This window comes from Panthera onca, chromosome A2 (genome assembly GCF_046562875.1).
Source record: "Panthera onca isolate mPanOnc1 chromosome A2, mPanOnc1 haplotype 2, whole genome shotgun sequence".
NCBI lineage: Eukaryota > Metazoa > Chordata > Mammalia > Carnivora > Felidae > Panthera > Panthera onca.
The window spans coordinates 126,335,174-126,358,184 of NC_138340.1; the positions used below are offsets into that span (position 1 = coordinate 126,335,174).

The window sequence follows — 23,011 nt, forward strand, 5'->3', positions numbered from 1 at the left end:
CAACTTTTGAAGGCTTGTAGATGTGACATTTTGGAAGCCTGGGATTTGTGTTCCAGTTTGTTCTGCCCTGTTGAGTGCAGTGTTGTGGTTAGATCCTGGGGAGCCATGACTGGCTCCATTCCTTGATGTTGGGGTTATTCCTGGGTGGGAGGCCAGAGCAGGCAAGTACGTGTGATGCCCCTCAGGAGCACCCTCTCCCCTTCTGGAAAACCGGTGGCTTCCCCGCAGACTGCAGACCTATGTCCAATCTAACTAAATTTTTTGCATTTCGCACACTTGAATAGCTACCTCTTCTGCTGCTTCCAAAACCATGGGGAAGATGGGAGCCCTCAGTTCTGGTTCTGGTTTACCCATATGATTTTGAGCCAACAAGTAAATGTTTCCAAATACACTTTTTATACTCTTTCTCCAGTAAGTAGGCTTTCATCATACTTCTTCCAGCTGTTATGCCCCTATGCAAAACTTTTTTTGGGCAAAATATTGATAGTAGTTATTTACCAAGAATTTTTGGGAATTTAAAATCCCTGTATATTCCTGTCCTAGTGTCTCCAGAGAAATAGATCCAATTAACAAAGGAGAGGAAGGAGAGAAATGGTTTCAGAACTTCCACTAGGGTCTAGAGGTTTGGTTGTTCCTTGATTACCCTGCACAGGGCTGCTGAGCCCCACCCCCCATCCCTATACCAGGCCTTCCAATGTGACTCACAGATGCTGGAAGATATTTCCTTGGGACTGCCCCCCTCCCTCGCCATCACTCACTGGCTCTGATGAAAGAAAATTAAAATGTTCAGTTTCTCTGATAGTCAAATAAATGTAAATTTAAACAGCTTAATAACAGCTTTTCCATCTATTGGATTAGGGAGTTTTTACATAAATTCTACAGGGTAAGGGAGTGGGTCATAAAACTGCTAGTAGAAGTCTAAATCTGCCAAGCAATTTTGCAAAAGTTATTTAAAATCTTAAAAATACACATAGCCCTTGACCTCCTGGAAATTTATTGTTTGAAACAGCTAAAGTTATGCAGAAAGTAGTATGTTCAGAATTGTTCACCAAGTGATAATTAGAATAGTGAAAAAAATTGAAACAGCTGCTGGGGTGGAAAAAATTTTATTCTACCCTTCTAGGTTCTTCAGCTGATCTAATAATTAAGTTGACATAAAATAGATTAATAGGAGAAAAACAACATTTTAATTTCACACCAATGAGAGCCCCATAAAAATATGAGACCCAAGGGCAAGTCTGGCAATTGAGGCTTATATGCCATCCTGAGCTAAGGAATGGGCTAGGGACCTGGGGCTTCAAAGGGGAGGAAGGTGATTCACAGACCGAAGGATGCAGGACAAAAACAGGTGTTTGATAATTAGCTGTTTGCTCTGCCCTACAGATGGGTCATTCACATGAAAAGTTATCTGCGGTAATAACTCTCTTTCTGGACCAGGCTCCATATCTAAATTCTTTTTGGTAGTTAAGGGAAAGGTAAAAGTTTTTCTTGAATCTGCTGACTCTTGATAGCCTTTAGCTCAAAACAATCCACATGCCAAAGTGGCACACTGTAGGCCAAGCAATTCTCACTGTGACAGCTTTTATGTCCAACAAAAATTATTAAGTATAGCATATATATATATATTTATATCTCTTTATATGTCTCCATTAAAATTACATCAAATAATACTTAATGACATGAAATGGTAATTCATAATAATGACAATAATTTATAATGTAATGGTAATTTAAAAATAATAGATGGGGCGCCTGGGTGGCGCAGTCGGTTAAGCGTCCGACTTCAGCCAGGTCACGATCTCGCGGTCCGTGAGTTCGAGCCCCGCGTCGGGCTCTGGGCTGATGGCTCAGAGCCTGGAGCCTGTTTCGCATTCTGTGTCTCCCTCTCTCTCTGCCCCTCCCCCGTTCATGCTCTGTCTCTCTCTGTCCCCAAAATAAATAAAAAACGTTGAAAAAAAAATTAAAAAAAAAATAATAGAAACAGCATGGACAGTATAGTCCCAATTTCACAAAATGTATATATTCATTTTGTTCAAGTCTAAATGGATATACATGAAGAAATTAATGGTAATTCCTAGGTAGCAGGATTATGGTTATTGTTTCTTTTCTCTCTCTCTTTTTGTATTTTTCTAAATTTTTTCAATAAATATGTGCTTTGTAAATGACTTCTTTAAAAACATAAAATAAAAGATTCCTGTGAATTATGCCCTCATAATTGCTGCTTTAAACAACTCCCTGCTCAAAGAATCTTACTGGCTGGTTTGCATTACAAGGAGGGATGACTGTTTGCTTTTTAAGCTGATTAATGAGGCCATTGCTTCTGACAAAACCCAGGGATGAATTTTGTCTGGCCTAAAAGGAAGAGGAGCCTTGCTAAGAGGTGAAAGGTTAACACTGAAGCCAGATGAAAAATTTTGGCTGGAGCCTTAAGTTGGAATCACAGACCCTGCATTGTGTTATATCATTTTCTAATTTCTAGTATGTTCTTGAAAGGGGAATTTTTTTTCTCTTGAACATTCAGTTGAGCACTCTTTCTTTTTCCCAGTAACTAAGTTCTTATGACGATGCCAGTGCATAGTTGAAAACAGCAGCAAATAAGCCTCCTTGGGCATACCACTCTGGTGGTTTCTAAGACATTGTCAGTGGGCTGACACGGCCATGAGAAAAGCCTGTGTCCTTTGGTTTTGAAGTGCACCAAGAGGAATCATTTATACTGAGTACTGTGTGAAGATAGCACTCTTTTCCTGGCTGAAAATATGTGATCAAATGTGAAGTTGAGCTTTAGAAATATTCATTTCATGGTGGCTTGATGGAAACATTAAAAGGTGGAGGAGTTGAAGCTGGGGTGGGTGGGGAGAGTGGTGATTTAGTCCAGGGTGAGAGGGCCTTTGGTTAATGAAAGCTTCCCAGGGAGCCTTGAGAAAGGCCTGGAGAGCAGGCCTTCATACCAAGGGATCTTCAGTAGAGTCAAAGGGTGGGCTTTCACACTGGGCTCTAGGAGTCCGCAGCGAGTGGTTCAGTTGAAAATGAGAGGAATTACTTTGAAGCCAGCCTTTGTGTGAAATACCAGACAAATCACAGGGTGGTAGCTTACTTTGAAATGTGTTAAAAAATAATAATAAAAGGTGGGTGGGTGAATGGTTGGAAGAACAGATGTGTGATAAAGCGAATAGAGTGAAAATGCTAACAATTATAAAAGGTGGGTGGTAGATGTTTGCTGTAGAGTTCTCTGAATATTCCTGAAGGTTTGAAAATTTTCATAATGAAAATATAGGAGCAAAAAGAGCAACTAGTTGGCAAAACCTAAACTTGTGGGCATTTACAGAAAAAAACTAGGTAACAAGGAATCCCCCGTGAATCCCAAAATACAAGAAGGGTGGGGACCAAAAAAACCCCCAAACCTATAATTATTGACATGATAGCTGGCCAGTACTCATTAAAAAAAAAAAGAAAAGAAAAGAAAAGAAAAAGTGTGTGTGTGTATGTGTGTGTGTTGCTTACTTCCATCCTCACAGGATTTGATATATATAAGGAAATACATATAATGCAAAAAAGATTATGGGGCCCCTGGGTGGCTCAGTTGGTTAAGCATCTGACTTTGGCTTAGGTCATGATCTTGCAGTTTGTGGGTTTGAGCCCTGTGTCAGACTCTGCTGTCAGCTCAGAGACTGGAGCCTGCATTGTTCAGATTCTGTGTCTCCCTCTCTCTCTGTTCCTCCTCCACTCCCACTCTGTCTGTCTGTCTGTCTCTCAAAAATAAAACATTAAAAAAAATTTAAATGTTGGAAGGAAGCTTTGTGAATGGAAAGGGAAGACAAGATCACCCTTCAAAGTATATTCCACATGCTTCTGAAGGAGCTGCTAGGGGAAGACTGCAGGAAACTCATTTGATCTGATTCCTGCTTTTACCTTCCCCCAATGAAAGCCAAGGAGCAACCAAAGAGGATTTAGGAAAAGCAACTGGAGAGGAGTGTGGTGAAAAGTACTTCTTTCTGAAGGAAAACCTCTTCAAATGATATCTGCAGCATTTTCTGAATGGTCTTCATCAGATGGCTCCTTCTTGGGCAGAAGTGTATTGAAATAAATTAAGGAGGAAGGTATGAGTTCCAAGAAATCCCCAGGTCATTTGGATTAGAGAAGGAACAGTACCAATTTGAGAGCTCCCTTGGTTTAGGGACATCTGGGCCTGCATTATCGTAACCACGTGGGGTAAGAATGACCCAACAAGAACCTCATCCAAGTTCTAAGTCTCCATCATTAACCAGTTGGATGTGACACCAGTGTGGGAATTTGGAATGAAATCAAGAGGTACCAGTCAGGGCCCCGAGCCCTGGGTTTGAATGATGGCTTCGCTCCAGCAGAGCTCTAAAGCAGAGCTTATGACGCCAGGTCTTTGCGATGGGCAGACAAACTGGGGGTGTTTGTGGGGCACCTGGCTCTGTGCACGACAGATGGCAGGCTAGGAAGAAAGTTTTTTCCTTTCTCCTTGAATCCTCTGTCCTGATAATGAACCTATTACTGTACCTCAGTTCTTAAAGAAATAATAAAAGTAGTTGATAATTTTTCTCAGTTTGAGGGAAAAGTTTCACTCTTCAATTTAAAATAACTTAACATTTAATTTCTTTTCAACATTTTTATACAATTTTATCTTTGCGGGGGGGGGGGGGGATTCTAGTCTTTACCCTTTTGTCAAGAGACTTGCATCCTGTGTGACTGTTAGGGCTTTGAGCAAGTTTAAGAGCCAATTCTATAGTATATGTTTTACTTATTATCTGTGTATCTTTTTGTTTTCGGTTTAGAGGATGAAGGAGAACAAAACTATGTGGTCTACTCAGCTCAAGAAGAGTTATGGCGTCCTTTGTACTTCTTTGAGGGAGAGTGGCCTGGATTGATCTGGAATTATAGTGCTATTAAAGAATTTAATCAAATTGTTCAATAATAACAATAGGGAAACTGCAATGGCAGTGTTAAAGGGCCTCGCATTATTAAATCCGAATTTAGCAACTCCATCTTTATGGGAACATTTCCAGGTTGTTGCTCAATCATTTAGAACTTGTTTAAGTGGCTAAAATACCAGTTTTGTTTTTAGGAATGAAATGAAAGCTTTAGATTCATATTAGTTCTAAGGAAGATGAGAATTGTGTACTAGGTCATCTCCATCTCAGTTCAGATCAATATTAATAGCTTTCATTTATCGAGTACCTATTATATACTAGAAGGCAACATTTTACAATCGCTGCCATTTCATTGAATCCTTGTGATGACCCCATTAACTAGTTCGAATCATTATCCCGATTTTACAAATGAGAAAAAAATCCAGTGTCTGATCCAGGTCATCTCATGGGATAAGTGTTCCTGATTTCCTCACAGCACATTGGCCACTTGCTACTCCTTTACCCCCCTTTAATTTTTATAAACTCATCACCACTAGGCACATTACATAATTACGTAATTTATTACATATTCAATCTATCATAAATATAATAGAAATACTGGTTTGTTGCAGATCCCTCCTCACCAATGATGTGCCGGAGCTGGTGTGAGATGGTGTGCCCTTCCCGTCTCTGTGTTTAGTCATGTCAAGTTGGTGGCCTGAAATGGGCTCTGATGGTAGTATTTACACCATGGAAATTGGCAAATGCTATGGCTCCCCAGGCCCCACTCCCCTAGGGCCGGGGGCTAAACATATGCCAGCAGACCACCACTCCTTACCCCTCAATAGATGGAAGCATCATGAGAGTAAAGATTTTGTTTTGTTCATTGCTCTATCTCTGCTGCCCAGAAACGTGCCTGGCACACAGTAGGTGCTCAGTAAACATTTGTTGCATGAATAAAAAGTGGAGAGCACTTTTAAATCATACAGACCTGGGTGCAATTCCCTGCCCTCGTGTGGATTTTTCACAAGACACCGAATCTCTCTGAAGCTATAAAATAAGAGTTGAAATCCCTGAGTCTTCAGTTGAGGGTAAAACATCCCAAAGCCAGGAGTAAAAAAAATAATATTGTAGCATTACAAGCCAAGTCAATCCCTGAATACTCTTTAGCTTTGGAATCTGCAGTTTGTCACAGCTATGGCTACCATAGCTTTGAGGTCTAAGGAAACTTTGAGGTCTAAGGAAAATAACGTGGTAAAGGCTTAGTGCCATACCTGACGTCTGGAAGACATTCCATTAACAACATCCCTTTCTCCTGTTCATTGATTCTGTCAACATTTCAGTCTGTTCCTGTGTCTTTTCTTCCAAATTCCCCATGAATTAAATTGCCCAGTCTACTGTAGCTTTTTCTCGTGCCGTGAAACCATGCTATTAACTTTCTAATGTGCTCTCCTGTGGGGCTTCAGACCTTAGATGAGGTTAAATGTTTCAACCTTTTAAAAAGTGGCATTAAGTAGGCAGTTTGCTGCTGAGAAAAAAGCGCAGGTGTGGAAAAGTGATTCCCAGTCTCCAGTTGGGAGCCAACCTCACTTCCTCTGTTAGCTTGTCCAGTCTTGGGTCTGACCATCTTCAGCTGTTTTCAGTTAAAATCAGGCTTCCTCACTTCTGGCCATCCCACTGGTTTGTGCTTGAAGAGATTTCTGGAAGGTACTATCCTGATTCTACCCTGTGGGCACCCTGCCAGGTGCTCAGGAGCCCTGAAGCCTGAAGCCCTGGGAGCCCTGAAGAGCCAGATCTGACTGAGGGAGATGGGTGTCTTTTGAATATTTTTCCCCACGTGGGGCATGAAGAACCCTGCAGTTTGAGGAAGAGCCAGTCTTTCCATTTACTGAGCAAGAGCAAGCCAATTGCTAAAAACAAGAGACTAGACATTATCCTGCCCTTCAGAGACCCATCTCTGGAAGGTTTGGCTGAGATAGCCATTATGACACAGAAAAATAACAAAAACTCGCAGGCCAGCAAAAACTGAGAAGGACTGACAAATGGCAGAATCTCAGAGGCCTCAACCAATGACAGTGATGAGGCAGACAGTGCTGGTCTCAGGGAGCCTTTCTGGGATGTTGCTTATGACACAAAGGGTCACCAAGAGGAGATCCCTCCTCACAACCCCCCCACCCCTGCCTGAAAAAAAGCGAGAAAGTAATTTATACCTCTTTCATCGTTAGTTCCTGACTCATGCACTCAAAGCAAATTCCAACTGGTTAGCCTTTCTTTGCCATCCTCAGTTACTGGCCTTGTATGTGGGCCCTTGTAGAGCCATCTCTTTGGGTTTTTTTCCCCCCATTGCCAAGTAGAGAAAGAAAACATCAGACTATGACCAGATGGGAAATAGGGGAAACTGGCATGAATTCAGTGCATTCTAGTAAATCTACTCCCCAAAAGCAAAGTGCTACAGGCAAGGTGCCCTGACAGCTGCACGTGCTGGCAGACAGGATGCTTCCGATCTTGGATTGATTGAGAGTCTCAGAGGAGGAGGTGAACCTCACTAGAGTGAAGGTTCTGAGCTGGCTGGGAGCTATGCCCTCAGCCAGTCCCCTTCCATAGCAGGTCTGAGGAGGAGATTCATCCTTTACACAGAGGGGCAGAAAAGAGAACCATTGTCAGTCTGCTCATAATGTCTGTTGAAAATCACTCACCGATCAGGACAAACTTCTCCTTATTTATGGATGAATAAGACAAAAAAGGACTTTGTGGAGAAGTCCGGCAGAACAGAATAAAGACAGCAGCTTCGGAAGACCCAGAAAATCATCTATAGCCGGCCACAAAATACAGTTTTGGGGAAATGTGTGGCATCCTTAGCATACTCCAAAAAGACATGGCCTCTCTCGAACAGGGGCAGAAAAACATAAGGAAAGTATGTGTTGATGGGAAAGGGCAACAGAAATAAAGTTTTAAAAAGTGATGGAGTAAATAAGGAAAGGGTTTTGAGGAAACAAAATCCAACAACAGGAGTATAAAGAGTATTAATGTGTGGTAGGCTGCATAATGACCCCCAAAAGATATCCATATCCTAATTCCTGGAACCTGTAAATGTTATTACCTTATGGGGCAAAAAAAGACTTTCCAGATGTGATTAAGTTAAGGATCTTGAAAGATGGGGAGATTACACTGAATTGTCCTAAGTGCAGTCACAAATGTCCTTAAGAGACAAGCAGGGGGACATTTGATAGAAGAGAAGGCATTGTGGTCATGGAGATGGAGACACATCACGGATGCTGGCGACCATCGGAAGCTGCAAGAGGCAAAGAATACATCCCCCTCTAGAGCCTCCAGAGGGATTGGGGCTGCTCTGACCCCTTGATTTCTGTTTAGTAATACTGATTTGAGATTTCTGGCCTCCAGAACGGTGAGAGAAGAAATGTGTGTGGTGTTAAGTCACTAGCTTTGTGACAATTTGTTAGAGCAGCCCCAGAAAACTAATGCAAGTGCTATGGGAAATCAAATCAGTGATGTGAGTTATGGGGGGGGGGGGGAAACTTTGAGAAATCATTCTGGAAAATACAAGAAAGAAAAAGAAAAAGAAGAGACAAGGTTATAGATGTGGAAAACCAAACCGATAGCCCATATTCAGATTGTTGGTGTTGGTGATTACAGAGATCAGTGATCTGGCATCAGCTACCTCCAAGAGCTATGGAGAGACTGGGTGTGAGAATTAGGCGCTGGGTCACCACATTCTGAACATTGTCATGGAAAAGAGGCCCCCATCTGGGCATAGCCTGGGAAACACAGGGAATAACAAGGATGAAGGGGGATGGGGAAGTTAACAAGAATCCAAACAGGGAAAAGGGTAACAAAAATCAGGTTGACTTTAGGCTTGTTCTTTGTAATAGAGAATCTATGTCTATGGAAGCTGTTGGAAGATTAGAAAGCTGAGAGTTTTGTTTTGTCTTGTTTTGAATTCAGGTATTTTCCCAGCCCCTCTATCACTCCTCCCCAGGTGGGTTCTGTAAATAGGACACATTAAAAGTTCTTCTGATTATCAAGTAAGTTTGCAAACCATCTATGCAGTTTGGGTAGTTATGTTGTAACCCAACAATTTCACACTCAGCTGAGTTGCCTTTTGTGTATGAAGCTGATCAGAAAGACATTCTCGGACACGCAGGGGCTCGGAAAACATATAAACATGTTCCTTTATTATTTTTTTAAATTTATTTTTTATTTTAGAAAGAGAAGAGCATGAGTGGGAGAGAGGGGCAGAGGGAGAGAGAGAGAGAAGGAGAGAGAGAGAGCGCGCGCGTCCAAAGCAGGCTGCATGCTCAGTGCAGAGCCCAACGTGGGCTTGATCCCACAACCCTGGGATCATGACCTGAGCCTAAATCAAGAGCCAAACGCTCAATTGACTGAGCCACCCAGGGGATCCTACTTTAAAATTTACTTTAAAGATATGTTGTAGAAGTTCGGGAGATAAAACAAAATACTGCTCAGGAAAAGGTAGCACAAGCCCAGGAATCAGTAGACGTAGAGAGCAATTTAAATTATTATTTTAAGTCTGGTTATCAAGCAAATATGAGTGTCAGAAATTGTCCTTAAGAAGAGCTATAGAATGGAACAATGACAAAGTGACCTTGTCTGAGAAGTAAACTGTAGCCTATTGTTAAATGACATCAAAAGGAGAGCAGGAGATAAAGGTTTGTTGCGCTTGTCTGGAAATGGGTTGGTAGCACAAAAAAGCTGTTTCTTTCTTTATTCTGATCTTTAGAGGAGTATTAATAGCTAAAGAAAGGCTCTGAACAATATTAGTACCAATATCCACCACTGATGGTAGTTTACCCTGAGCTAAGCAGTGTGCTAAATACTTCTCCTGTGTCATCTCTGGTCAAGGTCACAGGGGTGGATGCCAGGTCCCTTCCCTGCCTCCCACTTACTATTCTTAAAGTTCCTTAAGCTTGTACACCAGGGAGACTGACTGCAGAGCCCTTCCCTAATCCCCCACACTAATATGAAAACTTAAAGGTACACACTGGGAGATCCAAAAAAAAAAAAAAAAAAAAAAAGTTCTAGAACTACTCAAACCTAGGAAGTAGAAAAGGATCATAAAATAGACCCTGCAAAAATTATCAAGAGATTTTAAAAAGCAGAAAATGTACAGGGTGCTTCCTTTAACTTCAGTGCAGTAGAATTATAGAAAATACAAAATGATAAAATTTGAATCCCAATCACTTAGAGATAGAAAAATACAATCCAAAGAACCGTGGGCTCCAACAAGAGACCCAAATTGCAACTGTAGATTTGGTGGAAGGTAACAAGGAAGGTACATAATGAAATTTGAAACAAAGATGAATATTTACATAGAGAAAAATTCATGGCTTTTATATAAGAAATATAAGTATGAATACCCCACTCAAGAAGGTAAATAGAGAAACAAAAGAAAACAGTAGACATTTGGAGAAAGGAATTAATGAAGGTAAATGTTGACCTACTTAATTAGGAAAAAAAAAGGTAGGATTGATGAATCCTGGAGGTATTTTTTCCAGAAGACCAACAAAGTAGACTGATTTCTCACAAATCTAATTTTTTAAATGAGAAAAAATATTTACATGCATTAAAGAACCAGGAAGAGGACATAAGCACAGAAGCAGAGGTTGTTTTTAAGTTAAGAGTGATGGGTAGTACCATTCTGTGCTCAAAATCTGAAAATCTGAATGGTTTGGTCAATATTCTAAGAAATTTGTAAGAAATAGAAATTACTGTAATTGATTCAAGCAGTTGAAAACCTAAATAGCACAGAAACCATGAGACTGTCATCAGAGAAGTTTCCTGCCCACCGTTTGGCAGACCACTTTTTTCAGACCTGCCAAGAACAGCTACCCAAGCTAAATACCACATAGATTGATCTGGTGCTGATGTTCTAGTTCAGCGCCTGGCTTTGGAAAGGAAGGATGAGATGGCGAGCAGGTGCTTGGCGGCGACGGGAGGAGATGCTGAAGAGGACATATCTGAGAAAAGCAGTGCCTTCCCTGAGAGCCTGCCTTCTCCCTGCGGCCTGTTCTCACTAATATCCAGAGGCGGATGTCTGCTGTGTTTGCCCAGCCCTGAGCTAATGGTGGAAGAAAATAAAGCATCAGGGAAAACAAGTCTGCATCTAACATCCATGGCCTTTCTAAAATTTGATGACCAAGAGAGAGCTCTCCCTTACTTTGTTCAGGGGAAGTTAGTGTGGAGCCTTCCTTCAAAGAAAAAGGAGAAGCATTCAGACAACTGGGTTGACATAGTTTCTGTTCCTAAGTGGCTCCCATGTCCTGTGGGGGGACATGTGGATAGTGAGTCGTCATTACCTGTGGCCACTGGCTGTGATTCCACCTCCTCTCCCGATTCTGCTCTTGGGACCCCTGTCCCCTGCTGGAAGGCTGCCTGCAGTGTCCTTTCTGCTGTCACGGAGATTCAGATGCTGAAGACGCAAGCGGAAACCCCTCCTTCACTTGTCTGGCTCCCTGTCCCAGAGACAATTTGGGCTGGTATGCCAGGTGCAGAGCTCAGGTCTCACTGCCTCCACTCTTGTCCCCCACCCTGACCTGACCCGACCCCAAGTCATTCACACCAGAGCCATTTTTATACCTTTATTGGGCATCTCGAGTGTCTTGGGCCCTCTACAACACCACTGCCCTAGCTCATCCCTAGCTACTCCTTGCCCTCAAGGTGCAGTCCAGGGGCACCTGGTTGGCTCAGTCAGTTAAGCAACTGACTGTTGATATTGGCTCAGGTGGTGATCTCCCAGTGGTGGGATTGAGGCCCAAGTCGGGCTCTGCACTGAGCATGGAGCCTGCTTGGAATTCTCTCTCTCCCTCTGCCCCTCCTCTGCTTGCGCTCTGTCTCTCTCCCAACTCCTTAATGTGGCTTAACAGACCCTCTAAGCAGGCCTGGCCTCACTTGTTTCTGCAGAATCATCTTTCAGCATCTATCCCACCCTCCCTGCCCCTGTGTTGCCTGGTCTGTGTTCAGTCTTGGGGTGGCGGTGGGCCATGTTCACTCTGTCCCCCGGTTCCTTGGCTCATGCTTTTCCTCCCACTTGACCTCTCAGCCTTGCAAGCCTGTAGGCGTTGGTCTAGAAGTCACTTCCCAGGGACCTGCCAGCTTTGTGTAATGCCCTTCCAAAGGGCCTTATGGCATCCTTGAGAGTGCTCGTCTCGTGGCTGATGTACATACCTGGTTCCTCCATTACACTCAGGAGTTTGAAGGCAGATGCTGTGCTTGCTCATCACGGAATCCCCAGCGCCCAATAGTGCCTGGTGCATAATACATAACCCTTAAATATTTTATCCATGTGGTGGGTGGATGGCTCCACCATATTATATATCCATCCTTTATGCATTTATCGAATGCTGCTGTGTCTCGTGCACTATCATGTGTCACTTCACAAATGCAGTGGAAACTCAGTGCCAAAATCCTCAGAGAAAGGGAGCTGGAGTGAATTCTTGATTCTGATGCCCCTTCAGGCTATAATCTGTTCTGGCTGCATGAGTTTCTGCATAGTTGGGAGCTGTCCTTTAAGTGTTTTTATAGCACCCATAGAGCTATCTGTCTTTTATCTTATCTGCCTCTTATCTGCCTTTTTGGGGCCATCAAGGTTCATTCTGCAGTCCTAAGCCACCCGAGACTGCAGAGGTGCCCTCCAGCTTCTGTCTCTTCAACTTTACTGCTTTTCGTCCCTGCTTTTGGTGTCACCTGGCACTTTCCCCATTGCCACCTCTAGTTCCTTGATAGACCTCACTGTACCAGGCTCTATCCAGCTGAATAAGACCTTGCCCTCAATTACCTTACTCCTCCTAGCTTAGTTAAACCAACATTAATTGCATGCATTCTAGGTCTAAGTGTCGTCCATTTAGACTTCAGAACTTGTCCATAAAGTTGTCATTTTTCTAAGTAAATCGCCACTGCCAGCTGCATTTGTTATTTACCTCTGTTCTCAATGGAGTGCAGAAAAAGAAATTGTATGTCATTCCATCTGATGGGAGCCCTGCTGTTTTCAGAGGATGCTGGCCAAGCCCCAGGCAGCCCAACAGATATGTCCTCTTTAGTCCAGCTCTGCCGGTCCACAGAAGCAGGGGAGTCTCAGGGACACATCTCCCCAGCACATGCCCAAGCAGAATCCTAGCCTCTTTGAGGGCAGAGACAGTATGTGTTCGTCTCTGTCACCGTGGTGCCTGGCAGTTTCTGAAATATAGGAGGTATTCAATATACATTCATGGAAGTAGCAAAAGGACAGAAGGAGGGAGAGGAGGAAGAAGGGAGAGAGGGAGGGAGGAATAAAACAGACTGAGAGGGGCACCTGGGTGGCTCAGTCGGTTAAGCATCTGACTTCAGCTCAGGTCATGATCTTGGGATTCGTGGGTTAGAGCCCAGTGTCAGGCTCTGTGCTGACAGCTCGGAGCTTGGAGCCTGCTTCTGATTCTGTGTCTCCCTCTCTCTGCCCCTTCCAAATAAATCAACATTAAGAAGAATTAAAAAAAAAAAAAACAGACTGAGAGATGAGGCTAAGAAATGCCAGTTGGAGGATTTGGTAAAAGGGTTTGTTGCTCCTTGGTATGAGTGACATTTCATCCCAGGGACTATCTGATGTGTTAGAAGAATCTGATACCATAAATACTGAAATAAATACCCCAAACTTGGAGAGTTTCCAATAAAGTAAGAAAAAACATTAGGAATAGTTATATAACAGGAAGCATCTCATATACTCTTAAAGACTACAGCTCTAAGGAGGAAAAAAGCCCCACAGCTCCCTGAAGAAATCCCATGTTACAAGCCGCTGTAGCATTCACTTACTAGCATGTGTTCTTTCCATTTTGAAACTCAAGCCGTATGGATTTGAGTGTCCTTTCACCTTCTCTCCATCTTTTCTCCCCCTGCCCGTAAAGCAATCTCATCTCACAGTACTGCGTTTTAGTAGTGTGGGGATGCCCCTGTTTTTTTCTGATCCGTCCATATGTTAATACCCTTTGGTATTAGTTTTAGAGTAGATGTTAAATCAGTGTAATCTCATGTGCCAACGTGAGTAGATTGGTTGTGCCTCACTGGAGTGTTGAGAAGGATCCTGAACCTGTGTCTAAGTTAAACGGGGCAGAGTTTATGGAAAAAGGTGGAGAGGGTTGGGGAGGGGCGATAGGCATGCCACATATTTGCCACCCCCATTCAAGAGCAAAGGAAGGCAATGAGAACAGGAATCCTTCAGGCTTTGACTTAAATGAGAATCCATTGATTTTTTTTTTTTTTTTTTTGAGCGAGAGTGGCGGGGGAGGGGCAGAGGGAGAGAGAGAGAATCTTAAGCAGGCTCCACACTCATTGCAGAGCCCAATGCAGGACTTGATCCCATGACCCTGGGATTACGACCTGAGCTGAAATCAAGAGTTGGACACTCAACTGACTGAGCCACCCAGGCGCCCCTGTTTTAATTTCATTTTCCTGTAGAGCCTGAAACTGTTGATTTTCAGCTCATGTTCTACAGTTGCTTGAGGGCAGTATCTTTGCAAGCAGAGAGGAAAAGAGAGCTGAAGATCTTAACAGTGTTTAAACCTTTCCTCTACTCGGTGGATGTCTGATATCTGATCTGGAGTCAGACTTCATAGCCAGGGATAAGGGCAGGAACAAGAGACCACTGAAAAATTTCCTCTGGTAGAAATATTTTCCAGTGCTTATTTCAGAAGCAATTTAAGCTTCTGAAACTTGAGCTGCAACTGGAAATCCCTAACCCAGCATGTAAGTCGCCATCCAAATTGGTGGCCTGGAATTTAGATTCATGTGTTGGGAATCAGAATGTGCTGAGGAGTAGCCAGTGACTTTGACCGGCCACCAGGCACGTCCCATTAATGGCAGGCATTTGCACAGGAATGTTGTGCCTGTCACCAAGGGAAAACACACATAGTCATCTTGTTTGAGGCATTCTGTTTCAGAGGGAGAAACTAAGGCCTGGCCAGTAGATCCAAGCTGGAATGGGTCAGCTGTAATATCGACTGGGCCCTGCTAGTCGGTCAGTGAATGTTCCTTGAGTGCTTTCCACGTGCCAGTGATAGACATTGCAAATGTAGTAGTGAGAAAACCCTCGAGCCCCCAGGTGCCAGGAGCTTCCATGCTGCTTGGAAAGAGACAAGCAAGAGCACCCCAAGAAATAAATGCTTTAAGAGATCAGCAAGTGCACTGAAGAAAATAAAATGTGATCATCAGGGACACTGCTTGACCTCGGTGTCCAGAGAATGCTGCTTAGAGGACGTGGCCTTCACGTCTGGCCCGGAATGACACAATATGCCAGCGTCAGTGTTGGAAAGATCTTGCGCAAGACCCAAGCCAGACAAACAACAAAACTAATGTCCAAGAGATGAAGGAGAGTCAGCGTGGTTGGAGCAGAGGGAATGCCCAGAGTCCTCTGAGCTCCTATATTTGCTAAATTGTTAGCAGTGGTCATAGTGTCTTATAAGCTTTAAAACTTTTATTGTGCTTCTTGGAGTTACTTTTATGTAAACCATTTCATTTGGTTGGCTGTGCTTGTTTAGTCATATGGAGATACTGTAAAGAATTCTGGGGGCGCCTGGGTGGCTCAGTCAGTTAAGCATCTGACTTCAGCTCAGGTCATGATCTCACAGCTCCTGGGTTTGAGCCCCGCATCAGGCCTCTGTGCTGACAGCTCAGAGCCTGGAGCCTGCTTCAGGTTCTGTGTCTCCCTCGCTCTCTGCCCCATCCCCCACTTGCACTCTCTATTTCTCTGTCTCTCAAAAATGAATAAATGTTAAAAAAAATTTTTAAAAAAGAATTCTGTAAATTAAGGTGAATCTTCACATGAGCATGACCCCCTTGGAGTGAGGCTCCTGGTACAGGTGGGCAGTGGGGACATTTCTACTCCAGAGAACCCGTGCAGGTTGGCTGGAGGTAGAGAACACAGTGGCCAGTGGCCATAAACAGATGAGCTCAGTGGGGAGGGAGCGTCATGTACCATCGGAAGCTGGCCCACTCCCTGAACAATCTCAGTGAGCTCTCATGCTTCCTTCCATGTGCTGATGAGTCCTTCCATGTGTCCATAGACATGTCAAAAGCAGCATGCCATGAGGGAAAGATATCTTCCCTGTAAATCCTGCATCCACTTCTGAATTCTCTCATCTGAGTTGCTGGCTACAGTTCTGGCCCCTAAACTGGAAACGGGCGGGTTGTGTACACTCCACACCCCTACTCTATGCTTGGTGCCTTTGCCTCTGCTGTCCCTCTGTGGCTCGCCTTTCTCCCAGGTCAAGGCTAGCCAGACCCTCCTCCAGGAAGCCTTCCTTGTTCTCTGCCAGGGCCAGGCTTCTCTCTGCATCTTGGCCTGTCTACTTGGTACCCTGCACGTTGTATTCTGACTGTGGTCTGACTGTGGCCTCCAAGAGGCTGTGAGGTCCTCCTGGGCTGGGACCATGTCCCAGTTCTGGGTACCCTCGGCCACCCACATACTGTAGGGCTTGATCACTGTGTGGTAAACAGATGAGCAGCTGAGCCGTCCATGTTTATAAGCAGTGAATTTAGCTGTTGGCTTGTTATCATCAAAAGGACATCGAGGGAAGACTAATTCTAAACATGGGCAACTAATTGTAAACATGGGCAACTGCTATGTTATAGCATGGGCCAGAATTTCCTTCTTTTTAAGGCTGAATAATAATTCCATTGCATGCAGGGTCACCTGGGTGACTCAGTCAGTTGAGCGTCTGACTTCGGCTTAGGTCACGATCTCAAAGTTCATGAGTTTGAGCCCCACATCAGGCTCACTGCTGTCAGCTCAGAGCGTACTTCGGATCTTTCTGCCCCTCCCCTGCTCACATTTGCTCGTAGAAATAGAATAAACATTAAAAAGAAATAATCCTATTGCATGTATATACCATATTTGTTTATCCATGCATCCATTGATGGACATTTCAGTTGTTTCTACCTTTTGGCTGTTGTGACTAATGCCTCTATGAACATGGGTGTGCAAGTATCTGTTCCAGTTCCTATTTTCAACTCTTTTGGGTATGTGCCCAGAAGTGAAATTTCTGGATCATATGATGAAATCAGCTGTACAATTTAGAAATATTTTTAATAGTTCTGAATTGGTTATTTCAATTCAAAGCAGAGGTTGATTTTAGATGGGACTAAGCAGAAATGCAGGCTGACACGTCAAACTTTTGTTCTCGGGACTTGGCTGATGCTTGGTGACGTGAAATGATTTGTTCTCAAGTGTGGTTTCCATTTTTTCTTGCAGCATCAAGCTTCTAGCTGTGCAGGAACTACTTGACAGAGAGGCCCTGGAAAAGGTAAATACTTTGTTCTTTCTACCCCACGTTCACAAACTTAGAGCAGAGTGCCACACACAGGAAAAATTCAGCTTCCTGTCACCAGAGACAGCACTTACTGCAGAGTGGCTCTGTTAGTTTGTGTTCTTAACAGTCAGAGAACCATGCAGAATTTTCACCAAAACTCCCCACATTGCTCACATCCTGTTACAAACTCAGCCTTGCAAGGCTCCTTCAGGGTTGTGTGACAGCAGGGACTCGCCATGCAGGCTTTCTGTTCCTCTTAACACCGTGCGATGGGCCAGACTCCCTGCTGGCCACCGCACATCATTTCCGCTTGTGGCTGTTGCCATCTGGGCTTACGGATGGTAGAATGGAGGCCCAGCGAAGTTAGGTAACTTGCCCAAGGAAAATTAGCTAAGTGGCAGAGTAAAGATTTGAACCTCTTGGTTCCATTTCCGAAATCAGTGCTTCTGTTCGGCAGGCAAGTTCATGAGTTTGATCTTTCTAGGCTGTTTGTGAAGATTAGCAAATTCCCTCCCCACCTGAAACTTAGGTTTCACTGTGTTCTGGAAGAGATATCCAGTGTCTCAGCTTTCTGTGATCAAGCCAAGCACACATCTGGGGATCCTTTGCCAGTTATGAGTTCAAGTTCTATGCACATGGTGGTGCAGGCTCTGGAAAACAGACTGGGCAAGGCCAAGAGCCAGCCCATGGGCCTCCCAACTCATACCAAGCTGCTCTCCTGGGGCACCTCAGACTCTTCCTCAGTATGTAGCTATGGGCAGTAATTAGAATCTATAATGTTAACATAAAAGAAAGTGGTTAGAGATATAAACAGTGAAGCAATATTATTGTATTTATAGAATTTTAAATGTTTGGATTGGCGGTCAGTCTGCTGGTTGGCATGAAAACAAAGTGTTTAAGCACCAAGCAGTGATGTGAGGGGAGGGGATGCTGAGCTCTGGCTCTGAATGTAACATTCCTTCAGCCTCATTTTCATCACAGGGATAATGCTGCCTGCCTGACCTCAGAGAGGCACCACGAGAACCAAATGAGTTGGTGTCGTGGAAGGGCTTTCTAAATGCCAAAGCACTCGACTCATATTAATTCTTAATTACTTGTATTAATTCTTAATAGACATCCAGCCATTAAAACGTATGAGGTCCAGCTCTAAAAGGCATCCTTGGGCCAAATGACAATGTTGGATGTGGATTGTAGATTAGATTAAAGTATTAGATCAACGTGAACTTTTCCCGGAGTCGATGACTAGTACGTGTAAGAGAATGGACTTATTCTTAGGAATTATACACTGGGGTATTTCGGAATCAAGGGGCGTGCTGTTTATAACTTATTCTCCAATGATTCAGAACAAAATAGTGGAGATCTATGTGTGCATACGTGAGCCAGAGGGAGAAAGAGCAAGCATAAATGATAAAGCAAATGGGGCAGAGTGCAGGCGGGTGGCCCTTCCGGGTGAAGGAGTATATGAAGATTCTTTGTATGTTCTTGAAACCTTGTAAAAGTGCGCTCTCCAAAAACAGTTTTTCTTCTCAGTATTCTCTACGGTTTTGTTTGTTTGTTTGTTTGTTTTGCTCTTCAATTAGGGAAACTGCAGAAACCATCCGACAAAGCTCATAAACATGTGGAGTCCATGTGCTAAGGTGTATCAGTATAATAAAAACACAGGCAACGATTAGGTCTTTAATGCTGTGTTAATATTCAGTTTGGAGAAGCCGCACGGGCAAGCCAATTTGGGGTGCTAACTGCTTGTGGAATATAGCAGAGAAGGGGGTCAGGGCTTGCTGTGGGGGGTAGCAGTGCTGCCCTGAGGGTTAAATGTTGAGGCTGCTGTGAAGAGGGGTATATAATGTGCAGCTCAAGCAGCCTGGGCCCAGAACCTGCCTCCTCCTTCCTCACTAGGGTGTCTTGGGTTAGTAACCCTCTTGTGCTTCAGTTTCTCAGTCTATAACGTGGAAATCTTTATAATCCCCAGTTCACAGAGGTTTTGAGAAGATGAAGTTACGTCAATGTGAAGGACTTAACTCTGTGCCCGGGGCTCAGTGATCCCCATAAGTTACTGGCTACACGCATTATTTCCCCATCTCCTCCTCCTTCCCGTTTCTCACCAAGGCTGATGATGGTTTTGAATTGTTCCCCTATCTCCATACATGACAAGTAGAAAGATTTACAAGATGGTCCAAATATGCACAGAGGCAGGGTGGGAGCCAAGTTCACTTAGTGTCCTTCTTCCTTCTTTCCTTTGTTCATTTGTTCATTCATTCATTTATACTACGGGCCTCTGTTGAGCTTTCTATGTGCCAGACAAGTAGGAAAGAAACATTGTAAGTTTGCTTATTTTTGAGAGAGAGAGAGCCAGAGTGCCAGCCGAGGAGGGCAGAGAGAAGGAGACAGAATCTGAAGCAGGCTCCGGGCTCTGAGCTGTCAGCACAGAGCCCGACGCAGGGCTCGAGCCCACGAACTATGAGACCGTGGTCTGAGCCAAAGTGGCATGCTTAACTGACTGAGCCACCCAGGTGCCCCCAAGTAGGAAACATTTTGAGGCAAGTCCAGAAACAACCAGTTGACACGAGCTTGGTAGTCAGTGGCATTTTGAGTGATACATGGTATATTACCTGCCATGGTACCATTTTCTGCAGCAAGATTGGCCCAGTTCATATGCTGGAATAAGATACGTTCCCAAAGAGCCTTGTGACATATGGATTCTCATCCACCTGGATAAGTTAAAGAACCACCAAGAAGAGTTCTTAGTAAGCGGGAGAGCTTTGCTACTCCAAGTGTGATCTGTAGATCAGCAGCGTCTGAAGCTTATTAGAAAGGCAGAATCTCAGTCTCTACCCAACCACCGGAATCAGTCTGCATTCTTTTTTTTTTTAGTGTTTATTTATTTCTTTTGAGAGAGAGAGAGAGAGAGAGAGAGAGAGAGAGCGTGAACAGGGGGGAGGGGCAGAGAGAGAAGAGAGAGAATCCCAAGCAGTTTCTGGGCTATCAGTGTGGAGCCCGACATGGGGCTAGATCTCACAACTATGGTACCATGATCCGAGCTGAAATCAAGAGTCAGACACTTCACTGAGCCACCCAGGTGCCCCCAGAATCAGTCTGCATTCGAACAAGACCCATTGAGTTGTGCGCACTGAAGTCCAAGAAGTTGTCCTGGGGAGAATCATTCACTGTCACCATCTCTGCTATCGACTAGCCCATCTTAATAGAGAACTTCTGAGGTGTCAGACTTTTGCTTCTGTGGCCAATTAAGCTCTGTTTTTTCTTTTTACACCAAAAGAGAATTAAACATCATTCTATTTGTAAGAACCCAGTTTTTATCTTTAGTTTTCCTGCTTCTTCCTTTCATTTAGAAAATAGTCTTAATTTATTTATTTTTATTTTTTTAAGTGTTTATTTTTTGAGAGAGAGAGAGAGTGAGTGGGGGAGGAGTAGAGAGAGAAGGGGACACAGAATCGGAAGCAGGCTCCAGGCTCTGAGCTGTCAGCACAGAGCCCGACGTGGGGCTCGAGCCCACAAATTGTGGGATCATGACCTGAGCTGAAGTCAGATGCTTAACCGACTGAGCCACCCAGGCGCCCTGTCTTATTTAATTTAATAGGTAGAGCCAGAAAGGCCTCAGTGAGACACATCCTACAAACCTCAAACCTCTTCGACTATCTTCACTGCTGGGCTTCCGGTGGCAATCTGCTTTTGGGGTTTGCGATTACTGGACTCCTGAGATCCCGCCATGGTGGAACTAGTCACCTCCAGGCACAGTCCCAAGAATGGGAACCCGTTACCTGAATGCCTTTCTCTTGTAAGATATAAGCTATTGAGGGGTCATTGCCCTCACAGGTACTTGCAGGTTCAATATGACCAGTAAAATAATCATATTATGTAAAACATAATATAAAAGGCAGAAGAGAAGCAGCAGTGTTTTGGAGTGTCCTAGCCAGTAAGATTTCAAGTGCTTTTTCTCCCTAATAGTGCATTATGGTCTTTGTATTTTACACTTGATCTTAGCCAAAAGGCCGAGAAGCGATGTGTGGTCTTTGTATTTTAGCTTCAAATTTGCCTGACTTCTACTTCCCCTGGTTTCAGGTAGAAAGCCTGTCTGTCGTAAAAGTGCCAAGGCTTTCCTGGCTTCTGCAGCACACAGGGCCAGCTCAGGGGAGGCTCTCTTATGGGAGAGCTGAGGTCCCCTCCCAGCCTCGCCCCTGTTTGGCTGTTGGACCTGGCAGAGGACCTTCTTTGGATCCCCTTTCTTTACATAAAACTGATCTCTCTGGTTCATTCCCACCCTAAAACCCTTGGGTTTTATTTTCTCAGTTGATCCCTGATCCCATTGTGAAGAGGGGAAATTCTTTTTCTCATACCCTGTTTTCTAGTATTTTCTCTACTTCCTAGTGGGTTTCGGGGCCTCTATGTTTCATGTGCCCTACTCACCATTAAAACACACTTTCTGGGGAGAAGTGATGGTGAGTTCATGCCCAGTGACCCTTGCACACAGATCAATAGGCTTCTAGGTTTTGCTTCTTCTAACATTATCTGTCTTAAGTGCAGTAGATTGGGGTGGAGGTTGGGGACCCCGGGGAGGATAAGGTCTCTCAATTTCTCTTCTCTAAAGATACTACATTAAGCCATTTCCTGGACAAGTGACAGTCATTTGTCATTTATTTAGAAAATAAGCTATTGGGGTACTTGGGTGGCTCAGTTGGTTAAGCGTCTGACTCTTGGTTTTAGCTCAGGCCGTGATCTCACAGTTTCATGTGTTCAAGCCCTGTATCAGGCTCTGTGCTGACAGTGCAGAGCCTGCTTGGGATCTCTCTTCCTCTTTCTCTGCCCCTCCCCTGCTCACACTGTCTCTGTCTCTCTCAAGATTAAATAAATAAATTTAAAACTTAAAAATAAACTTAAAAAAATCTATAAGCCATACAATCAATAAGCTAAGTTTTTCTACCAATTTTTTGTCTTAAAAAACCTTGGAACCATGGGAAGATTATTTAATTTGCATAAATGTCAGGACATGTGACATTTCTCTGATAAATGTTTTGGATTTAGATGGGCTTTGTCATCAAGCATCTATCAGGTGCCAAGAGCAAGGACTTGTTCTGAGAAGGATGCACACCATCCCGTTCTCTGTGTTCTCTTTGCTTTAAGTGTGAGATGCTTAACTTTTTTTCTGAACTTTTTTTTTTTTTTCTGAACTTTTCTGAACTTAAGGCACACAGATTTGTTTCCCAGGCTCTATAAACAGGCCCATCTAATGCCTTTCAATGTGGCATTGCATGAAAGGAAATAAAAATATTGGTACAGCTTGATTTAGTAAGATCATTTTTCAATGACCCTTTCAAATAGCTTCCTGCAAAGTTGCAAACAATAGCTTGGCCGTTTGCTCCAGCTGGAGTCACCCTCTTACTGGACGGGCCAGAGGGCAGAGCACCGGCTGACCCAACCCAGGATCCAAGTCTGCCTGAAAAGCTGCCTGTGTGAGGCTCAGGCCACCCAGCTCACGACCATTGCCCGTGTTATCCCCACCCCAGCCTCTACAGGCCATGACTCAGCCATTAATCACAAGCTGACTGAGTCCGTGCTGTGTCTCCTGGAACCCTGGTTCCGAGGGTCCATAGACTGGGGTTGAATCCAGCTCTGATGTTTACCAGCTAGGAGATCTCTTGGGCAAGTTATTGATCAGACTTGGTTTCTTTTTTAACGTGAGTGGAGATCACAGTAATACCTACCCCACTGGGATTTTTTTATGAGAATTAAACAAGACAGTATATGAGTTAAAAGAGATTTTGTATGGAGTAAGCACCAGAGCAATGGTAGCTAATGCTGTCCCTGCTACTGA

At 43.9% G+C, this 23,011-nt stretch overlaps 1 protein-coding gene across 7 annotated transcripts in view; it reads left to right on the top strand.

Moving 5' to 3' along the window:
* The window catches only part of EEPD1 (endonuclease/exonuclease/phosphatase family domain containing 1), a 240,787-nt gene that overhangs the window by 143,514 nt on the left and 74,262 nt on the right, over window positions 1-23,011 (top strand). For all 7 annotated transcript variants that reach the window (XR_014137313.1, XR_014137312.1, XR_013553043.2 and 4 more), the window contains one exon: window positions 17,127-17,178. Coding sequence is in view for 4 of the 7 variants with exons in the window: in XM_078440574.2 (XP_078296700.1) it covers window positions 17,127-17,178 (52 nt within the window). In the remaining 3 variants the exon portion in view is untranslated. The remainder of the gene's footprint in view (window positions 1-17,126; window positions 17,179-23,011) is intronic.